Below are 22088 nucleotides of genomic sequence, written 5' to 3' on the forward strand. Positions count from 1 at the left end.
TTTATTAGACCTAGTGCATCCCCTTGGGGTGCTCCTGTTTTATTTGTGAACAAGAAAGATGAAAGTTTTCGGATGTGCATAGACTACACGCAGCTGAATAAGGTAACTATTAAGAACAAGTAACCCATTCCTCGTATTGATGATTTATTCGATCAGTTACAACGTGCTTGTGTCTTCTCTAAAATTGATTTGAGATTCGGTTATAATCAATTGAAAATACGGGAAACAAATGTTTCAAAGACAACTTTTTGAACCAGGTATGGACATTATGAATTCTTAGAAATGTCTTTTGGGCTTACGAATGCCCCTGTTGCTTTAATGAGATTGATGAACGGGATTTTTAAGCCATATCTAGACCTCTTTGTTATTGTATTTATTGATGATATACTGATATATTCAAAGAGCAAGAAAGAACATGAGGAGTATTTCAAAATTTTATTGGAGTTGTTAAGGGAAAAAAGGCTTTGTGCCAAATTCTCCAAGTGTGAGTTTTGGCTCGACTTAGTGTCCATCTTGGGGAACGTGGTTTCTAAGGATGGAGTGATTGTGGATCCTTCTAAGATTGAAGCAGTTAAGAGTTGGGTAAGTCCAACTTATGTTTCAGAGGTAAGGAGCTTTGTTGGTTTAGCTAGCTACTATCGTCGATTCGTCAAGGGATTTTCTTCTATTGCTTCCTAGCTGACACATTTGACTTAGCAGAATGTTCCATTTGTATGGTCGGACGAATGTGAAGAATGCTTCCAGAAACTCAAGACCTTGTTGATTACTGCACCAATTCTTACCTTGCCAGTGAAAGGTACGATTTTTATTGTTTATTGTGATGCATCTTATTCTGGTTTGGGTGCAGTTCTAATGCAGGAAAGAAATGTAATTGCTTATACTTTGAGGCAATTGAAAGTGCATGAACGTAACTATCCAACCCATGATTTGGAGTTGGCTGTAGTTGTATTTGCATTAAAGCAGTGGAGGCATTACCTATATGCGGTCAAGTGTGAAGTTTACACAGATCATCATAGTCTACAATATGTCTTTACTCAGAATGATTTGAATTTGAGGCAGAGAAGGTGGATTAAATTAATGAAAGATTATGATAATACTATTTTATATCACCTTAGAAAAGCTGTTGTGGTAGATGCCTTAAGTAGAAAAGTAAAGAGCATGGGTACTTTAGCCCACTTACACGTTTCTAGACGCTCATTGGCTAGAGATGTTCAGACTCTGGCTAATGACATTATGAGGCTGTAAGTACTAGAGAAAGGAGGATTTTTGGCCTCTGTGGTGGCAAGATCTTTCTTGCTTGACAAGATTAAGGGAAAGAAATTTGCTGATGAGAAGCTGAGCTGAATTCGAGATATGGAATTGCGAGGAAAGGCTAGCGAGGCAATAATTGATGAGAAAGGAGTCTTCAGAATTAAGGGAGGGGTATGCGTGCCCCATGTTGAGGATTTAACTGACACTATTCTTGTAGAGGCTCATGGTTCGAGGTATTCTATACATCTTGGTGCAACCAAGATGTATTATGATCTAAGGCAACATTATTGGTGGAGTAGAATGAAGCGCGACATTGTTGATTTTGTTGCCCAGTGCCTGAATTGTTAGTAGGTAAAGTATGAACATCAGAGGCGTGGAGATACACTTCAGAGAATGTTGATTACTTATTAGAAGTGGGAAAGTATTGTGATGGATTTTGTAGTAGGTCTTCCAAAGACATTGGGTAAGTTTGATTCTATTTGGGTAATTGTTGGCAGGTTAACTAAGTATGTTCACTTCATTTTGGTTAAGATGACTTAAAATGTTGATAAGTTAGCAAAACTTTATGTCTCTGAGATTGTTCGATTGCATCGATTTCCACTTTCCATCATATCAGATAGAGTTATGCAAGTTACTTCTATGTTTTGGAGGACATTACATGGTGAATTAGGTACTAAACTGGATCTTAGTACTGCATTTCACCCTCAGACCGATGGTTAGTTTGAGCGAATGATTCTGCTGTTGGAGGATATGCTTCGTGCATGTGTGATAAAATTTGGTGGTCATTAGGATAAATTTTTACTCTTAACAGATTTTTCGTACAACAATAGTTATCATTCGAGTATTGATATGGACCCATTTGAGTCATTGTATGGGAGGAGATGTAGGTCTCCCATTGGTTAGTTTGATGCATTTGAGATGAGACCTTGGGGTACTGATCTTTTGAGGTTATCATTAGATAATGTGAATTTCATTAAACAGAAGCTTTTGTCAGCTAAGAGCAGGCAGAGGCATATGCAGATTGGAAGGTTAGGGACTTGGAGTATATGGAGGGTGAGCAAGTCTTGCTTGAAGTTTCAGCCATGACAGGTGATATGCGGTTCGGTAAGCGTGGTAAACTTAGTCAGAGATATATTGGTCTATTTGAAGTTTTGAAGCGCGTGGTAGAGGTGTCTTATTAATAGGACTTGCCTCCAGGGTTATCAGGAGTGCACACGGTATTTCATGTGTCCATGCTAAAGAAATACCATGGTGATGGAAATTACATTATTCGTTGCGATTCAGTTCTTCTTGATGAGAGTCTGTCTTATGAGGATGATCCTATTGCTATCCTAGTTAGGGAGGTCCACAAATTGATATCAAAAGAGATTTCCTCTATAAAAGTTCAGTGGAAGAATAGGCTAATTGAAGAGCCCACTTTGGAGAGTGAGGCTGATATGCATGAAAGATATCCACATCTTTTTACCGATTCAGGTACTCATTCTCACCCTCGCTTTTCTTTTGATTGTTCGAGGACGAACATGGGCACATTGGTATCTATTGTAACAACCCATTTAGTCGGTTTGATCACTAGAACTTTTTCTTGATCAATACTTTCCGATAGATTTTAAAAGGGTGTTTTGAACTATACATAAATAAAATTATGAAATTAGTGGGTTAGTTTTAATAATTTATAGAGTTTGTGGTTAATAAAATAATAATAATAAATATACGATCACTTTTACCCCCATTTTAATATTAAGGTATACAATTAGGGTAATAACTGATCTGTAGAAAGGTGAAAAAAATAGAAAGTGGGCGCACGAATCGTCAAAGCAAATTCATGAAGGAGTTCAGGTGACCTTTTTCTTTTTCTTTTCTTTGTTAGATTAATGGGGGCTTATACTTTATTGGTTAATGTATGGCGGTGCATATGAAGCTTATCGTATATGTTAACTTGCATATTGCAAATCAATTGGGTTCTTTAGGAATTACTGTCAACAAATATATGTATAGAATATTTGTTAAAGGTTATTGAAAGCATGGTGGGTGGAGGATTTAAATATTATAATAATGTAATTAATTGGGGAGAATTGAAGTTACAGTAGTTATGTTGTGGACCGATTTTATACGTCTTAGTTAATAATTATAATTAATAAAGAATGAAGTAGGGAGAATAAAGGGTAACATTACTGCACCTATTGATTGCCTAAGAATTAATATAACAATGTTAGTATCTATGTACATATGTTAATATTGGAACTGAACATGCATGGTTAAAGTGAGGACTGCCACTGGTTTTCACATCAGTGGCTTTAGGTTGGGATATTATAACTTATTATTATTATTATTTAATATACTAATGTTTGATATATTGAGATATGTAATAAATTTAGGTGTAATAAATTATTTTAAACTTCATTCAAAGGTACGATAATTGGAGAATGGGAAATTTTTCTTAGGTTTGAGATTTAGGAAATTGATAATATAATTAGGTGAGTTAATGGGTATAGGCTAGACACAGAATAATCTTAGTTTTTATGGTCTTGTGAACTTACAGCTTATGTATATATATATTTGATATATTGCAAGGGTTCGGAGGGAATAAGGAAAGGGAAGGCATTGGAGAAGTAGTTGCTTGACTTCGATTCTTCAGTGGAGGTTGGTTTTAGTTTATTTCTATATGATAGATAAACTCTAAATAGCGATTGATATGTATTGAGTAATTTTGTAAAGTCTCCTGTGTACTTGATTGAGTGGTTGTATGTTTGATTGTGTGGTTTGTGGTTGGCCTAAAATTATGAGACTGTTGATTTTCTAATATTGAACCCTCTCTATTAATATGATGCCTTGAATAAAGATGGCTTGATGAAATAAAATAATTACATAATTGGATCAGAGTGTCACGTTCCGACACGGTATTATTGGATCAGAGTGTCATGTTTCGACACGGTATTATTGGATCGGAGTGTCACGTTCTGACACGGTATCATGGGATCGGAGTGTCACGTTCCTACACGAAATATGGGATCGGAGTATCACGTTCCGACATAATAACATCAAAGTAAAAGAATCTCGAAGTAACTTAATATACTTAATCTTAAAGAATTAATTTTCCAAATGATTACGGTATGTAGGCATGAGTTCTCATAGGTGTGCTTGATGTTTTGACTGATGGTGTATCAATTATAGTGTTGTTGTCAATGGTTCGTGTGTTTGTTCATTGCCACCTGTTAGTATTGTAGTTGATTTTATAGTATTATTCAATACATATTTCTTTCTATTTTGAGTTGACTGATGATACCTACTCAGCACGTGTTCGTTGTACTGACCGCTACTTGTATTTTCGACTCGCCCTCAGCTCTAGCCAGTCTCTAGCACATCAGAGTTCATGGTGAGCTATTATTTCTAGCGCGTGTTGGATTCTCTCATTCACGTTTTGAGGTCTTTGAATTTCGGACATGGGCCATCTTTTTGGTTATTTTGATTTCTTAAACACTCTTCGACTTGGTAATTTGAAAGAGATGTCCTTGATGTGATGAGTTTAAGTTATTGGGGTTAATGAAGGTTAAATTTTTGAAGTTTATTTAATTGGTTACTTGATATGTTTTGGAACTTCCGCCATATTTTTGTTATTTATATTTGAACTATTGGTTATGTTGGAGTTTAGATTTTTTGGTTCGCCCACCTAGGAGGTTAAGTGTGGATGCCACTCATGACTCATTTTGGGTCGTGACAGCCATGTTCTCCAATTGTTGCTAATCCACATACAATTTCGGGACAACATTAGGTTTCTCAACATAAAGGCTTTGAGTTCAGGAGAGACAAAATATTGATGAGTTTTGTTAAGGGGATAAACAAAGATTTTGTTGAAATCAATACGATATCTTTAAAGAATTTAATATTTTCCATGTTCGAAAAACCTATCTTGTTCTAACATATTTTGGATAACGTATAAATCCATATGTTGCTTAATTTTTTTTATGTATAATATAATCTTCTATAGAAAAATATAAATATTCTCACTTATAAAGGATATGAAATCCATGTATTAGGATATGTATTTAACCTCACAATAACGAAATTAAAAAGAAAGAAAATAGGACTTTTTTGTATTGCATGTCAGATACTCCTTTCTGTCCGATTTTATGTAACACCATTTTGATTTCAATCTATCAAAAAAATATGACATATGTCTACATTTTAAAATAATCAACATATTAAAATTTAATTTTATCATTAGTGAGAAGTATTGAAGTAACACAAATATTACAACATATTTAAGAGAACAAATTTTAGAATTTTGTGTTCCATGTAGATTTAAAGTAAACATGTCTTTGAAAGATAAAATATATGAGGTTCAAACTTCATCATGTTTTAATTAAGAAAATGTTGTTATTTAATAATAGATTAAAGGGGAGAGAACTTCGCTTGAAATAAAAGAAAAAAAATATCCTTTTTAACTATCTATGTTTTAGTTGATAATAGAAGTACAAATATAAGTATATGAAACCACAACATATAGATAGATTAGCAATGTATAGACCTTTCTGAGAAGATGATATTCGAATAGACAATAATGATTGTTTGATCTCACCACATCAAGATATTTTATGAAAGATTGTTTAAAGCTTCACCATTTGGTCATTAGGATTTATCATCTCTTTTTTTCTTCATTTAACATTATTCTTTCTTCAACTTCTTATTTGATAAAATTCAAAATAAATTTCCTACATAAACATAACATAATTGAAGATATCAATAATTATATAACCTTTTTTGTTCTCAATTAAGGGATAATGCCCAAGTACCCCCTCAACCTATGCCCGAAATCTCAGAGACACACTTATACTATACTAAGGTCCTATTACCCCTTGAACTTATTTTATTAATAATTTTTTACCCCTTTTCGACCTACGTGGCACCATCTTGTGGGCCCAACGATAGTTGACTTTTTTTCAAACTACTGCCACGTAGGCTAAAAAGGGATAGAAAATTATTTATAAAGTAAGTTCAGGGGGATAATAGGACCTTAGTATAGTATAAGTGTGTCTCTGGGATTTCGGGCATAGGTTGAGGGGGTACTTGTGCATTATCCCCTCAATTTATAATAAAACAATATGGACATATAATTTCACTCTCATATTTCTATTATGAAAACTATAAACACATGATACAAATGAAGGATAATATATGCATTAGAAGAGAGTTTATAAATAATCTTATAGATTCTTAGAGAAATAAAGATTGTAACATAGAAAGAATTGTTAGTTTGAGATTCATAGTAGCTATGTTGGTTGAATACCTGTTATCAACTCCTCCAGTTTCTCATTCTCTAAATCCAATTTTATATTATAAAATAAAGAAGAATTTCTAATTTGGGAAGTCACCAAAAACTAGAAAAAGTTTTTTTTCCTCTTGGGCGAATCAAGTAATTTTACTTATCGAACATAATTTTTTGTCTTAGGTTTTTTGAGTGTACCAACAAAAATAGATTTACAACATATATTTGGACAGTAGCCAAAAATAATGAATAATTAGTTGGGGCCATCATGAAAGATAACAATAAATTAGTGCTTTGATAAGGAAAAACAAATTAGCTAGGATATTTGTTATTAAAAATATATATAGTTAATAGTATTGTTGTAACAATTTTTCCCTAAATATTATAACAATGCAATTTTGATAAATAGTGATAATAGTTCTTTTTTTCTGGTAATAGTAAAATGGAATAAGGAACATTTATTTGAAAAACTAGAATAAAAATTAGTGCATATTGTACCAACTAGTGATACTTTATTTGTGTTCCAACACCAAATTACTTTAGAATATATAACATATCTCTGGATATATTTTGTATCTACAAAATTCATTTTTTATAAAAATCATCATATAAATTTAGATAAAACAAAACATTAGTGAAAACTCACAATTCTTTAAACATCATAACTAAAGAAAAATTTAAAAGGAAAAAAAGCGGGATTTGTGAAAAAAATGGAGTATCCTTTAGTTTGACTTGTTATGTCTAATAATCTCTATATGTCTTTGTAAGTTTATATGTCATCATCTTCTTCATCAATAAATTTTTTTGATGTAGACACTTAAAACGCCTTTTAAACTTAGATACTTAACCTTATATTCTTTATATGAAAATTGAAGAATACATCAACGTAAATGAGTAATTGAATTGAGAATTTGGCAGACATCTAACCCACGACGTCGCACTAAACATGACAACAACCATATCTTCTTCAAGTTTCTCCATTTATAAAAAAAAACATTTGAGTGGTTTTTACAGGAATTAAATTAATTGGTGAATTGTCATCCAATTTTTCTTCTTCTGAAAGTAGGCATATCTTGCATTAATGAATAGTTGTTAGTTTGGTAAAAATCTTATTTTTATTGAATAGGAATTGAATGAATCAAGCTTAACTAATGTGACTGTGGCAAAAAGAATAAGTGTTTTTGTTAATTATCATTTTCTTATAAAAGTCATGGTATATAAATTGTATTCACTTTCTTAAAATAACTTTTTTACGATATTAGTGTTTTGTTATGAAATTTTTCATTTTTTCAAAAGTTGAATTTGGAAAATTTACTCACATTTAAAAAAAGAACTTTCAGTTTTTATATATATAAAAACATCAATGAAGCAACAAATTCAGTAAACACTATTGATGTTGCCCTCCTGCTCTAAGTCTGGAGAAAAACACTATGGATGAAACGTTTCTAATGAAACATGTTACTTGCACTATGGATTCTATAGCAACTAAAATGACAACAAATTCATAAGATCTATACAAACCCTAGGTCTATACAATCTGTGTAGAGTCAAGGAATTGGCATAATTTTAGGGACATAATGGATGAAAGGAACCCACTAGTGAAATGCCACATCTTGGGTGAAGAAATCTAATGAGAAGTCCTTTGAATTTTGGGGTAAAAAAGGAAAGAACACTATGGCTTGTTCTTTAAAGAAATCGATGCTTCATTCTCTTTGTACTAGCGAAATGACGTAGCTTAGGCATCAAAGGATGTAACTTAATTGCCTCAATGAATTAGGAAACGAAAAAAACAACCATAACATAAAAGTTTACGAAGGCCATTAATTACGGTACTCACAGTCCATCATTTGAACTTTCAGTTGTCGGACGAGGTCATGGTTATAGATCACGTGGTTTATATCTCGATTAATAGTATCCCCAAACTCACACTCCTAGTGCATTGGACAAGGTTGTCAACAGTTATATCAGTGTATTGTTCATCATGTTGTCTTTATGATTAGTACTTGGTAACTTCATTCAGCTTAACTATTTTAATATTTTTCGGTATTTATGTTCTTGCTCAGATTATGTAATTGCTCAGTTACACTTTGTTCTGCTCATATATAATTCCATCTTAGTATCTATATCGTGCATGCTCAATACATTCAAAGTACTTTCTCATACTCTGTGCTTTATCCTTTTATGATTTAAGTTTAGGTACTCATCATCAAGATCACGCTTAAAATAAATTCTTTGTGCACATTCAACAACATCAAAGGTGAGTCATCATATTTCGAAGACAATAAACATGCTTTTATTTTTTTCAATTTTTTCAGTTTCAGTTTTATTAGACTTAGTTGGGGGCATGTCCCGTCAACTCAACTCATTTAGAGGCTTTTCAGACGTAGTAGTATATTCAGTTTGAGTTGTTAAGTGGTTGTTGAAGTTATCACAAACCCTAGTTTATTCACTTATATTTAGTGTGTTTAGGTTTTTCCCCATTTTCATGTATCCTTCATTGTAGTTTTCGCAAAGTACATGTTTACATATCTATTTTAGTATTTTCAATATATTCCAGATTCAGCGTTAGCTTTGGGTCACTCATGAACCTAGGTCCCGTGTTATGTCTAGGGGGTAGCCTCAGAGTGTGACATAGTTTTGATTGTGACAAGCGTAAATGAGAAGAAATTCTTTTTCATAGTCTGTTAATTTTCTTCTTGTTGCATCTTGTCGATACGATAGTATCATTTACCTTACTAGTCATATTCCCTAGTACTCGTGACTTCATGTTTTTTGAAGGATTTCTTTTTTATATTGTTTTTTTTGTTTCAATTCGCTTCTGCCTATTTCTTTCATTACTAGTATTTAACTTTAGTTCTACCTTGCACTCACTACATTACCTTCTTGCTACAGGTTGTCTTATATACTAGCTATTATAGTAGGTGTCATAAGACTCAAGATTTCATGTCGTGGCAGGACATTTGTTCAGGAAACTAAAGAATGGGTTGACAAAAAGTAAGATATGTGATTCCTCCAAGGATTACTATTTTAGAAACTAGGGTTAAGAAATTGTTAATAGGATTGTGTTTCTTTTCTATATCATTTAAAATATGAGCCAATTTTGATAAAATTAAAAAAAAAATCGGTCAATTTTTGTATTTCAATTTATTTTCTTAATAATTAGTTCAAGAATTCATCTTGTGTTGTGTCATGCCCCGATCTACCCCCGAGATGCAGACATGAAACCTAGGACCACAAGTTATCCCAAGCTAACCCTGCTGGCATGATACTAAGAATACTAAAGATAATTAACTGTTGCAGAAGCTAAATCATAATTTATAATGAATAGATTGCGAATACCATATGCTAAAACTGATATTATATGAAAAATTATAAGTTTAATACAATTCAATTACTAACTCAACACATAGCTGAAACTAACTGTCTAAAATAAGCCTCTAACTGACAAGAAATACTGGGACAAGCCCTAACAAAATCTAGCAAAAACAAAAATTAAATAACTAAAAGAATGAAATAAAACTCATGATTGTTTTCCTTGGAGAATGAGGACTCACCACTGAATCCTATATACTTCAGACCGAGAAATTGATCTATGTGTGATCTGGATGTTGAGAACATGAACCTACATGTCGAGAAGATATAGAGCACGTTTCCTCAGCACTTGAAGGTATTGAGCATTTATGATAGAGTAAAGCTGAATTGAAATATAACTGAACAAGCACTAAAGGAAGTCTAATAATCTTAATATGATGTACTGATTTCTTAGCTAACTGGAACAAATGACCTATTTATAACATGCCGCAAATGAATACTGAATATACTCATAAATGGTCCATGCAAGAGAGTCTGACTAAACTGTGGGAGCTACTAATAACCGATAATAAAACCAAATGAGCTAAATATGAAATCTGATGTATACACCCCATCAATAGGATCCAATATACCCTGCCAAAGGTATAAATACCTATTGGCGTAATCACTAAACTTATGCCCACATTGGGGACTTACAACCTAATTGGGTAGTAGTTTTTGGACTATTTGGGTACGCTGAATCCTAGTCCAACTCTGTATTATGCTACTCCTACTGATTTATGTGGTTAATTAATTATGTCTAAATTTTCTGTAAATACCGAATAGCTCAAAAGTGATCATGCAAACTGGGAATGCAACATTCAATCTGAGAATGGGGGATTAAAAACTGAAGCATGTATAAGTGTATAACTTAAATATCTAACCTTGCATTTGTAATTCAAGAACTAAAGAAATACAAAGCTAGGGTTCTAAAATTCATGTGATAATTTGAGAAATAACATGATAACCTTATTTGGAACATATATTTTAACTAAATCATGAAGTTCTGCTGTAATTTTAGAAACTCTAGGTCAAATAATGATGAGAGAATCAAGAATCTTCTTGAAAACTAGGGACCCAATGGGTGAAAGGTATCAAGTAGTGAAATTCCACATACTTGGTGATGAAATTCACGGAAAAACACTTGGGTTTCAGGGCTGGAACTGCTGGAAACTTGTTGCGTTCTTGAACTACAGTTTTTAAGCTTTTTCTTCTCTCTTGCTTTATTTTTCTATCTTTTTTTTAATGATTTTTCTAATTTTTTACTTAGAGGTCTTATTTTAGCAAGGTTTGTGGCTATGGAAAGCTAATCTAATTATCTGTGTGGGTGCGTCATGAGACAACTAATTAATCTTGTTCTACGAATTATGACCATTTGAGGTTGACCAAACTGCATTTTCCCCTTAAGCGTCTGCTAATTCCCACCTGTGGTCAGACATACGTACCGTGCTGGTCATCCGTGTCTCTTGTCACAGAGTGGGTGAATGAGGTGCCGATCGGCGGTCTTGGACTACGAACCATAGGTCCGTTTGTCGATCATGAGTTAACGAAAATTTCCTGGGCTAATATTTGGGTGGGGGGTTTGACCCTATTGACAGGTGTGAAGGATGGTCCGTGGGTTAGTCTACGGTCCGTCGAGGGCCACCACTTGTTGCACCTGCAAATTTTTTAAAAATGTTGGTTTTTGGTCTGTTTTTGATAGGGGTGTTACATTAACTCTCCCTTGGGAAAATTCGTCCGCGAATAAAGACTACACAATTTGTACAGGAGGGAAAGAGCTACAAACCCTACTACTAAACACTGAGATATGAGTTTCTAACTTAATCGAGTTCTGAGAACATGCAAATATACTTAAAATTCAAGTGCAAACTGAGGGAACATGATTCTAAGACTGAATTCATGCGTGAATGTCTAAAAAATAGAAGAGGAACTATTACCTAAATCTTGAGTGGAATTGGAAGGAAAGAGCTGAATATACTTGGCTTTCATGGCTGCTTCTGCTTCCCAAGTGACTCCTCTATGGACGAACTCCACAACAAAACCTTGACTGACACAAATTCTTTGTTTCTCAACCTTAAAATGTGATGGTCAAGAATCTCAACTGGTACATCCTTATAATAAAGATTATCTCTCATCGCCATACTCTCTAATGACACAATAGAGACTGGATCACCCGTACATTTCTTGAAGAGTGAGATGTGGAAGATCGGATCCACTGCTGCTAATTTTGATTGCAACTCTAACTCATATGCCACATTTCCAACCAATTTTACGATCTTGTAAGGTCCTACATATCTAGGACTAAGCTTCCCTTTCTTTCCAAATCTCATCACCTCTTTCATAGGTGAGACATTATGAAAACAGCCAATTATCAACTTGGAACTCTAGTTCGCTTCTCATTACATCTGCATAAGATTTTTCATGACTTTGGGTTGTCTTAACTCTATCACTAACGAGTTGCACTTTCTCCATAGCATAAAGGATTGAATCTTGCCCTATCAAAGTTGTTTCACCTACTTCAAACCAACCAAAAGGAGATATACATCTACGCCCATATAAAGCCTCATAAGGGACCTTCTGAATTCTAGAATGGTAGTTATTATTGTTTGCGAACTCAATAAGAGGAAGGTGATCATCCCAACTGCCTTTGAAATTGATCACACAAGCTCTTAACATATCCTCTAGGGTCTGAATAGTACGCGCTGCCTGTCCATTCATCTGCAGATGAAATGATGTGCTAAGTTTAACATGAGTACAAAGACCCTTCTAAAAATGACTTCAAGAAATGAGAGGTAAATTAAGGACCTCTATCTGAATGATAGACAAAAGGACCCCATGTAACCTCACAATCTTATTAAGATAAAGCTTGGCATAGTCTTATGCCGAATAAGTAGTCTTGACCTCCAAAAAGTGAGAAGACTTAGTCATCCTATCAATTATCTTCCAAATGGAGTCATGCTGTCTGCGAGTACGCGGTTGTTCTATGATGAATTCCATTTGGATCAGATCCCACTTCTAAGTAGAAATATAGATCTCTTGAGTCATACTTCCTGGTTTGTGATGTTCAACCTTGACTCGTTGTCAATTGGGGCACTTACTCACAAAATCAACTATATCCCTATTCATGTCGTTACACCAATCGACTTCCCCTAGATCGCGGTATATCTTAGTGGAACCTGCATGAATAATATACCTGGAGTTATGGTTTTATTCTAGAATAAGTTGTTTAAACTTGCCCACATCAGGAACCCACAATCTATCATTGTATCGAAGTACACCCATCTCCCTGTTGGAATGAAACCTCAACTCTATGATTATGGAATGCACCCTTAAGTTCAAGCAAGATTGGATCACTGACTTGTTTTTCCTTTAACTCCACTACCAAAAAGGATTCTGCCCCATTCTGAATAGTTACACTATTGTCTGAAATGCTCATAAGGAAAACTCAAAGCAAGCAAGCCTATGAACAACCTTTACTAGTTCCTTCCTTTATTCCTCAACATAGGCTACACTACCTATAGATAATCTACTAAGAGCATCTGCTACAACATTCACCTTTTAGAGCATCTGCTACTACATTCACCTTACATTGATGGTAATGCACACTCACATAATATTCCTTAAGGAACTAAAGTCATCTCCTTTGGCGAAGATTTAAATCCTTTTGGTTGAACACATATTGAAGGCTCTTATGGTCACTAAACACATCTAAATGAACACAATACAAGTAGTGTCTCCAGATCTTAAGTAGAAACACCACTTCTACAAGATCGAGTTCATGAGTTGGATAGTTCTTCTCATGCACCTTAAGATGTCTACAAGCATAAGATATAACATTATCTCGTTGCATCAACACACAACCAAGGCCAATGTTGGATGCATCACAATAAATCACATAACAATCCGAACCTTCTGGTAGAGTCAAGGCAGGAGTTCTAGTTAATCTAGTTTTCAATTCCGCGAACCTTTTCTCAAAATCATCTGACCATTTGAAGTTGACCATTTTCTAAGTCAACCTAGTCAATGAATGGCTATGGATGAAAATCCTTCCACGAACCTTCAATAATAACCTGCTATACCTAAGAAACTTGTGATATTTGTAGCAGAGGTAAGTCTAGGCCATTGTTTCAATGCTTCTATCTTCTAGGAATCCACTCGAATCCCCACGCTAGATATAATGTGACCAAGAAAAGCAACGACTTGCAACCAGAACACACATTTGCTAACCTTAGCCAATAACTGGCGATCTATGAGAGTCTACAGAACAACTCTCCAGTGACTTGCATGCTCTTCCTCATTCCTAGAGTAAATGAGGATATCATCAATATAGAGATAACGAATAAGTCAAAGTACTGTTTGAACACTCTGTTCATCAAATCCATGAAAGTTGCAGGAGCATTGGTTAGTCTAAATGAAATAACTACAAATTCAAAATGACCATATTCAGTTCTGAAGGCTGTTTTCAAAATTTCACTATCTCTAACATTGAGCTGATGATAACCCGATCTGAGATCTATCATTGGGAAATCACTAGCACCCTGAAGTTGGTCAAACAAGTCATAAATCCTTGGGATGCAATACTATTTATTGATTGTGACCTTGTTCAACTGTATATAGTCAATGCATATTCTGAGTGAACAATCTTTCTTCTTTACGAAAACCAATTGTCCAGCCCATTATGATATACGAGGTCTTGTCAAGACCTTATCTAGAAGGTCTTTCAACTACTCTTTTAATTCCTTAAGATCTGTATGATCCATTCTGTATGGAGGAATAGAAATAGGCTGGGTATCTGGAAAGGGATCCATTCCGTAGTCAATTTTCCATCGGAAGGAACTCTAGAAAGATCTTCTGGAAACACTTTAGGAAACTCATTGACTACTGGGAATAACTCAATGGGGTTTAGATCTAGAATCCTTAACCCGAACTAGATGATAGAGATAACCCTTGGATATCATCTTTCTAACCTTAAGGTAAGAAATGAATCGACCCATAAGAGCTAAGCTACTACCCTTTCATTTTATGATTGGTTTATCTGGAAACTGAAACAGAACAATCATAGTTCTACAATCGACTGAGGCATAGCATGAGTGTAGCCAATCCATGACAAGAATGACATCTACATCTACAATTTCTAACTCAACTTATCTGGTGAGTTAACTTTCTGAGGGACAATGATAGGGCAATTTCTGTATACATGTCTAGCTATAACTAGGTCACCGCCTGAAGTAGAGTTGAGGAAGGTTTGAGAGAGTTTCTAGACTGGCACTGATTTTGACTGTTATGTAAGGAGTTACAGAAGAAAGAGTAGCCCCTAGATCTAATAATGCATAAACATCAAGGTCAATGACTTGTAACATACCAGTGAATACATTAGGAGAACCTTCTTTATCCTGGCTAGCCTGAGAGTTAATAAACTATACTGGCGTAGACCGCTACCTGTACTAGATGAGTTACCGCACTGAGGCGGGCGACTTGCTGCTGCAGCTGAGGTTGTAAACTAAGCTCTACAATTACCACCTCCCTGACCTTGTCTAGAAGGATAATTCCTAAACCTGTGATCAGACTGACCGCCCCAAAATTTCCATTTTTTCTTTCAAGACACTTCCCCGAACAGTTCTTACAGTACTTAGGGCATGTTGGGTAAGTCTTGGTGCCTGCAACACTTTCCCAAGAATTAGAGCCTGAATTACAACAACTATGATATCTAGCTACGAAAATATTAGCTATGACATCAAATTTGTCACTAATTATTTGCTTTTAGTGACAAAATTTACTTTTCGTGCTGAAATATATGAGACACATACTTTTAGTGATGAAGCATAAGATTTCGTAGCAAAGTTTTGTCTACTAAAGTTTCCCACTAAAAAATCAATCGGCACCATTTTGTTAGGTGGTGTTAGTTACAAATTTAAAGTTATCGGTGACATATTGTTTCGTCACTAATAGTGTATGTAATTCATGTCAAACTACGACATCAAATTCGTCATTAACTATTCGCTTTTAGTGACAAAATTTATATTTCGTGCATAAATATATGAGACACATACTTTTACTGACGAAACATAAGAATCCGTCACAATATTTTTGTCCACTATAGTTAGCCCAAAAAAAATCCAATTGGCCTCATTAGTTATGTAGTGTTAGCATGAATTTAAAGTAATCAGTGACGCATTTTTTCATCACTAAAAATGTATCTAATTTATTACAAACTATTTTGCCTTATAATTTATTAAATTTTGGACACAAAAAAATTTCATCTAAAAAAATATTTTGTTACAATAACCACAAATTAGAGTTCGTAGTTAGTATTATAAATTTTAGACATTAAAATTTATATTATATTATGGCATTTATTTTTTCACTAATAATATAAATAATTGGTGAAAAATATTTAATTGTCTCTAATCAGTCTATGATTTAGCGACAACAAAAAAATTGTCACAAAATATGTGTGGCGTTAAATAGCGAAGACTTAAAATTTTTAGTGAATAATTAAACTATTTGCTATGAAAAAAATGCATAGCTAAATACAATTTTTGTGCTAAAATTTTTCATAATTACAAGTGACAACTTACAAAAAGAATAATACAAGTCTTTCAAGAAGTAGACATAGTCCATTCGTTAATTGACATGTGAAAATATTAAAGCCAATGAATTTGCTCGATTTTGTAAAAACGAAAAAGTTCAAATACATCAGTTTTCTAAAATTACACAATTATAAAATGCATCATTTGAAAATACATTCCGGGTTGTAAGTATTGTGAGTGGGCACGGTTCTACGACTAGATCACTAATATTTGTTAGTTTAGCACTTTTATTTTTTATGTGACACACTTTCATTGATAAGCACAATGAAAAAAACCTTTTTGTCAAGTCTGTGCGAATTTTTGTGCATGTCTATCGATTTTTTATTGGTAAACTAGATAGTTTAAGTCAATCTATATGCTTCTGTCAATAAATATGTACATATATAATAGTAATTTCACACAAGTAGAGTAATTATACAGAGATAACATCGACTTACAAACTTAGACTTTGAAAAGGTGCAATATATTTCATAAATTTCTATTAATTTTTCGTATCATTGTGAAAATTAAAATAAACTAAAAAATTAAAGCACATATAAAAAATGAAGTGACGAGGATTTCAGATATATTATGAAAAAGTACTATAATTATTGGTATCGATGTTCAACTTGAACTGATTATTCATTTTTTTTAATAAAATGAATAGCTGATTTTAAATGAATTTATTATTGTACTGAGTAATTTTTAAAATTTACAAAAATAAATAAATAAAATGAGAAAAATGTACTAAATTTATTTAAAGATATTTAAAAAATATAGTTTAATTAAAATATAATCTACATTTGAATGAATTGTGGGTGATTAATTTCAGGCAGTTATTCATGAGTATAAATAATCATATAATATATTGTTTCTACAAAAGTTAAATTTGAAAAAAAGTGAATAAAGTATAAAATAAAAAAAAATGAACAACAACTGAGAGTTGGTCTGATGGTAAGCACTTATTTATTTTTAACCTTAAGGTTCTGAGTTCAGTTCGATTCCCCAAGACAGCATAATGTGTGAGCTCCAGGACAAGGTTGAAATAAATTGAGATATGGGGAGGGGGGAAGGAGGGTTGGAGAAGGAAACATAATATATGTAAAATCACTTTTATAAATCATTTTTATAATTATAAATTTGATCATATATACGTTTAAAAACAAAATAATTTTTGTATATAAAATATACATCATTAGTGACGAAATAAAATTTTTTTCAGCTACAAAATATATATAACTTTAGAGACAATTGATTTCGCAATTGATTGAAGTAAAATAATTAGTGACGATATAATTTTGTCGGTAGTAATAACTTTTTTAGTGACAAAGCATACTATTAACAAAAAAAAATATAAGTTTTACAACAAATATATTCGTGACAAATGACTAAGCATTTGGTGACGATTTTTCTTTTTTTCGTTAATATAATACTTTTAGCGATGAAACACTAAATCGTCTTTGTATACTTTTAGAGACACACATTTAGTAAAGACTGAGTAACGAATTATTTTTCGTCACATAATATTTTAGTGACGAAATATGATTTATTAATAACAAAATTATTTGTCCGTGATAATCGAATTTGTCGTAGTGCTGGTTCTCTACCTTTCTGGTCATACCTGTTCTTGGAGGATGGAACACTAGTTGATCAAGGGGCTGGAGCTAAAAACTTATACTGACTTTGCGAGCGATTTTCACCACCTAATTTCCTCTTAAAATAGTCATAGTTCCCATTCCTAACCTTCTTGTTTTCCTTAACGTGTTCCTAAGCTTATCACCCTCAACCTACTGAGCATGAGTCATAATCCTAGAGATATTCATGTCTACTTGTAACATAGCATTATTGCACTCAATTTTCACCAAATCAAACAATCGATGCAAGAACTTATCCATTTGAGCTCTGGAGTCAGCAACAATATGAAAAGCATTCCTGGAGAGTTGGTTAAACTTCAGCCCATACTCTTGGATTGTCATGTTACCCTGCCTCAAGTTCATGAATTCCTAAGTCTTTGCCTCTTTCAACTCTATTGGGAAAAACCTATCGAGAAAAGTCTCACTAAAGCAATCGTAAGTGATAGGAGTTGCATTTTCACCCTATTCTCCTTCCACTAATTGTACCATATATATGAAACATCCATTAACTAGTATGAATTCAAATCAACCCGATCATTCCCAGTGATTTCCATTACCTCAAAGATCTTCTTGATCTCATCCACGAAATTCTGAAGATCCTCATTAGTTTGTGATATTATGAACTCAGGTGGAATAATACTAACAAAGTCATGGACCCTTGCTGTTATTGATCTACCATTTTCATTCACATGAGCATGAACCCGATTGGTCTTGTTGGTCATACTCTGAGCCAATATCTGTATAGCATTCCTGAACTCAGCATTGGAGACTTCTTAGCGTTTTGATTCATAAAGTTACCCCTACGAGGAGGCATGATATGAAACGTAGAACATCAAGTAAGAATGGAATAAGATTATACATTACTCAGATAAGGGTTACAACAAAGTGAAGTTTTCTTAAAATACTTCATAGCCTCCCCCTCATTAAATATGGTGCGCTTCACATCCATGAAAAGGACCCTACCTAGTGTTTCTTATCAGACATCCTAGGAAAATTAAACCTAGTTCTCTGATACAAAGTCTTTTCACGCCCCCAGATACCCACGAGACAGGAACATGGAACCTAAGACAAAAATTGATCCCAAGGTAACTCTGCTGGCATGATCATGAGAATACTAAAGATAATATAACTGTTGCGGAAGCTAAATCTTTATTTATAATGAAATGATGGAGAATACCCATATGCTAAAACTGATAATATGAAGACTGGTGAGTTCAATACAATTAAATTACTAACTCAACACGTAGACAAAATTAACTATGCCTAAAATAAGCCTCTAATTGACTAGAAATATTGTGACAAGCCCCAATTAAATCTAGCTAAAATTGAAACAAAATGACTAAAAGACTGAAGTAAAACTCAGGACTGCTGCCCTCTAAAATAAGGACTCAACACTGAATCTGCTGAAATGGAGATAGAGAAATCAATCTATGCGTGATCTGGATATTGAGAGCGTGAACCTATATCACGATATGATGTAACTCAAATATGCATCAGCACTTGAAGGTAGTGAGTATGTAGGATAGAGTAAAGCTCAAATGAAACATAATTGAACAAGCACAAAAGCAAGTCTAATAATCTTAACATGATGTACTGATTTCTAGCTAACTTGATGAAATGACCCATTTATAACATTCAGAAAATGAATACTGAATATATAAACAAATTATCAATGCAAGAGAGTCTGCCTAAACTGTGGGAGCTACTAATAACAGATAATAAAACCACATGTGCTAAATATGGAGTTCGATGTATACGCCTTATTGAGAGGACCCTATATACTCTGCCAAACGTATAAATTCATGCTGGCGTGATCACTAAACTTATGCTCATAGAGGGGACATACAACGTTCTTCTCTAGTAGTTTTGGGACTATTTGGGTACACTAAACCGTAGTCCAACTCAGTTTTATGCTACTCCGATTGATTTATGTAGTTAATTGATTCTGTCTGAATTTACTATAAATACTTGATAGCTCAAAACTTAACATGCAAACAGAGAATGAAACATTTAATCTAGTAATGAGGCATTAAAAACTGAAGCATGTATAATGAATAACTGAAATATCTAACCTTACTTGTGTAATTCAAGAACTAAAGAAATACAAATCTAGGGTTCAAAAATTCATGCGATGATTTGAGAAATAAAATGATGAAATGATTTGGAAGATGTATTTCAACTAAATCATGATGTTTTTATGCAATTCATGGAACCCTAGGTTTAATCATGATAAGAGAATCAAGAATGCGTCTGAAAAATAGGGACTCAATGGGTTAAAGGAACCCGCTGGTGAAATCTTACATATCTAGCGATGAAATTTACGGAAAAATAGTGAGGTTTCGTTGTTGGAACTGCTGGAAAACTGTTGCTTTCTTGAACTACGGTTCTTGAGCTTTTTCTCTTCTCTTGCTTATAATTTTCTAACTTTTGATTTAAGATTTTGACTTAGGTAAGTTCTTTTTATGTTTCTAGGCTTAAAATGATTACAATCTGATGATTTAGGGTCAAACGCCATATCTTAGGGCTTAAACAAAGTGGGAAACATAAAAAAATGAGTTAGTTACTGTCGGACAAGGACTGACGGTCCGTCGTTTGGTTTGTAGGTTGGGTCTGTTAGACAGACCTTTACTAAAATGGGAATAACTTTTTACTCGGAGGTCTAATTTTTTTAAAGTTTGTGGATATGTAAAGCTAATTAAATTATTTATTTGTGGTAATGTCATTGGACACCTAATCAATTTTGTGATAATAGTTATGACTATTTGAAATTGACCCAAGTGTAGTTCCCCCTTAACTATCTTCAATACCCACCAACGATTAGATCTACAGACCCTGGGTCCACCTAAGGACAATTCTAGTTATCCGTGGCTCTTATCAAAGAGTGGGTGAATGGGGTGTCGATTGACAGTCATGGAATACGGACCATAATATGACCTGCGAACCGTAGGTCCGTCCGTCGATCTTGACTTAACCAAATTTTCCTAGGATGAGATTTTGGGGGTTTCTGACCTGATTGACGGATGTGTAGGACGGACCGTGGGTCAGCTACGGTTGGTCGATGGCCACTGTTTGTTTCACCTACAGAGTTTTCTTAAAATCTGGTTTTGGTCAGTTTTTTATACGGGGTGTTACATGTTGTGTCAAATAAATAGAGTAACATAAAATAACTTGTTAAAGAGAATTTAAAAGTGAGAATATATGTTATATATAAAATCTTGTTCAAGAATATCTCCTTCAAGCTATATGTATAGAAATCAGTTTATTATGAACTCATGAATTAGAAAATGTTAAATGTTTATTGGCAAATATAGTTTTAAAATGTTGATTGATTTTATAACCTTAAAAGCTAAATTATTTTTAAAAAAGATAAAACATATTGTATAAAAAATTATATTCAGATTTACTTGATAATTTGAATCCAACAAAAACTTTTCCTAATAAATTAAATTCTTGATCTATCAATTATGAATTGGATACTATTTAATTTATTCATATGGTAAGATTTCTATTACAAACTTCTAACAGAAAATGGTCATGAAGTTGATATAAATTTTGAAAAGAATGGATATGCCTTAGAATTTCTTCATTGTTATAGATACTATTCGGTTTAATAAATTTTAGCAACATATTTTATTAGTTTTTCCCTTTACTCATATTGTGCACTATTATTAGTTTGAAATGGAAATAAAAATGAATGAAGTGCAGGTATTAGAGCTCTTTATTGTTTTCATTGAACATAAGATTTTTTATCATGGTCGGGTATATGTTTTAAATTTAAAGTGAATCTTACATATAATCAAATATTTTGTACGTTGGTATAATCAGAGGCGTAAGAGAAAAGGAACAGTGAAGGTGTTTAGTGACCAAAAAGGGTTCAATTATCTTCGGATTATTGTGGTGATCTAAAGACTTCATAGTTAAACTGACAGTGTAGCGGTTGAACCAATGTGGAATCTCGGAATGATGTCCATACGAAGGATACCAATGTTTCCGGCCCACATAGTGCTCTTATCAAAAGAG

At 33.5% G+C, this 22088-nt stretch overlaps 1 protein-coding gene across 1 annotated transcript; it reads left to right on the forward strand.

Annotated features, from left to right (window-relative positions):
• The first annotated feature begins 1353 nt into the window (after positions 1-1353).
• On the forward strand, positions 1354-3864 carry LOC138340453 (uncharacterized). The gene is made up of 4 exons (XM_069292177.1): positions 1354-1422; positions 2256-2355; positions 2449-2724; positions 3791-3864. Exons 1-4 carry the CDS (start codon positions 1354-1356, stop codon positions 3862-3864), a joined length of 519 nt encoding a protein of 172 aa, XP_069148278.1.
• The last annotated feature ends 18224 nt before the right edge of the window (positions 3865-22088 follow it).

Source organism: Solanum lycopersicum, chromosome 12, assembly GCF_036512215.1.
Source record: "Solanum lycopersicum chromosome 12, SLM_r2.1".
NCBI classification, from domain to species: domain Eukaryota; kingdom Viridiplantae; phylum Streptophyta; class Magnoliopsida; order Solanales; family Solanaceae; genus Solanum; species Solanum lycopersicum.

Excerpts from the sequence above, each read along its gene's own strand:
- LOC138340453 (XM_069292177.1), top strand. The coding sequence starts at position 1,354 with ATGGAATTGCGAGGAAAGGCTAGCGAGGCAATAATTGATGAGAAAGGA. Across the intron at positions 2,356-2,448 it reads GACAGGTGATATGCGGTTCG|GGTTATCAGGAGTGCACACG; the intron begins GTAAGCGTGGTA and ends ACTTGCCTCCAG. Across the intron at positions 2,725-3,790 it reads ACATCTTTTTACCGATTCAG|CTTATGTATATATATATTTG; the intron begins GTACTCATTCTC and ends GTGAACTTACAG.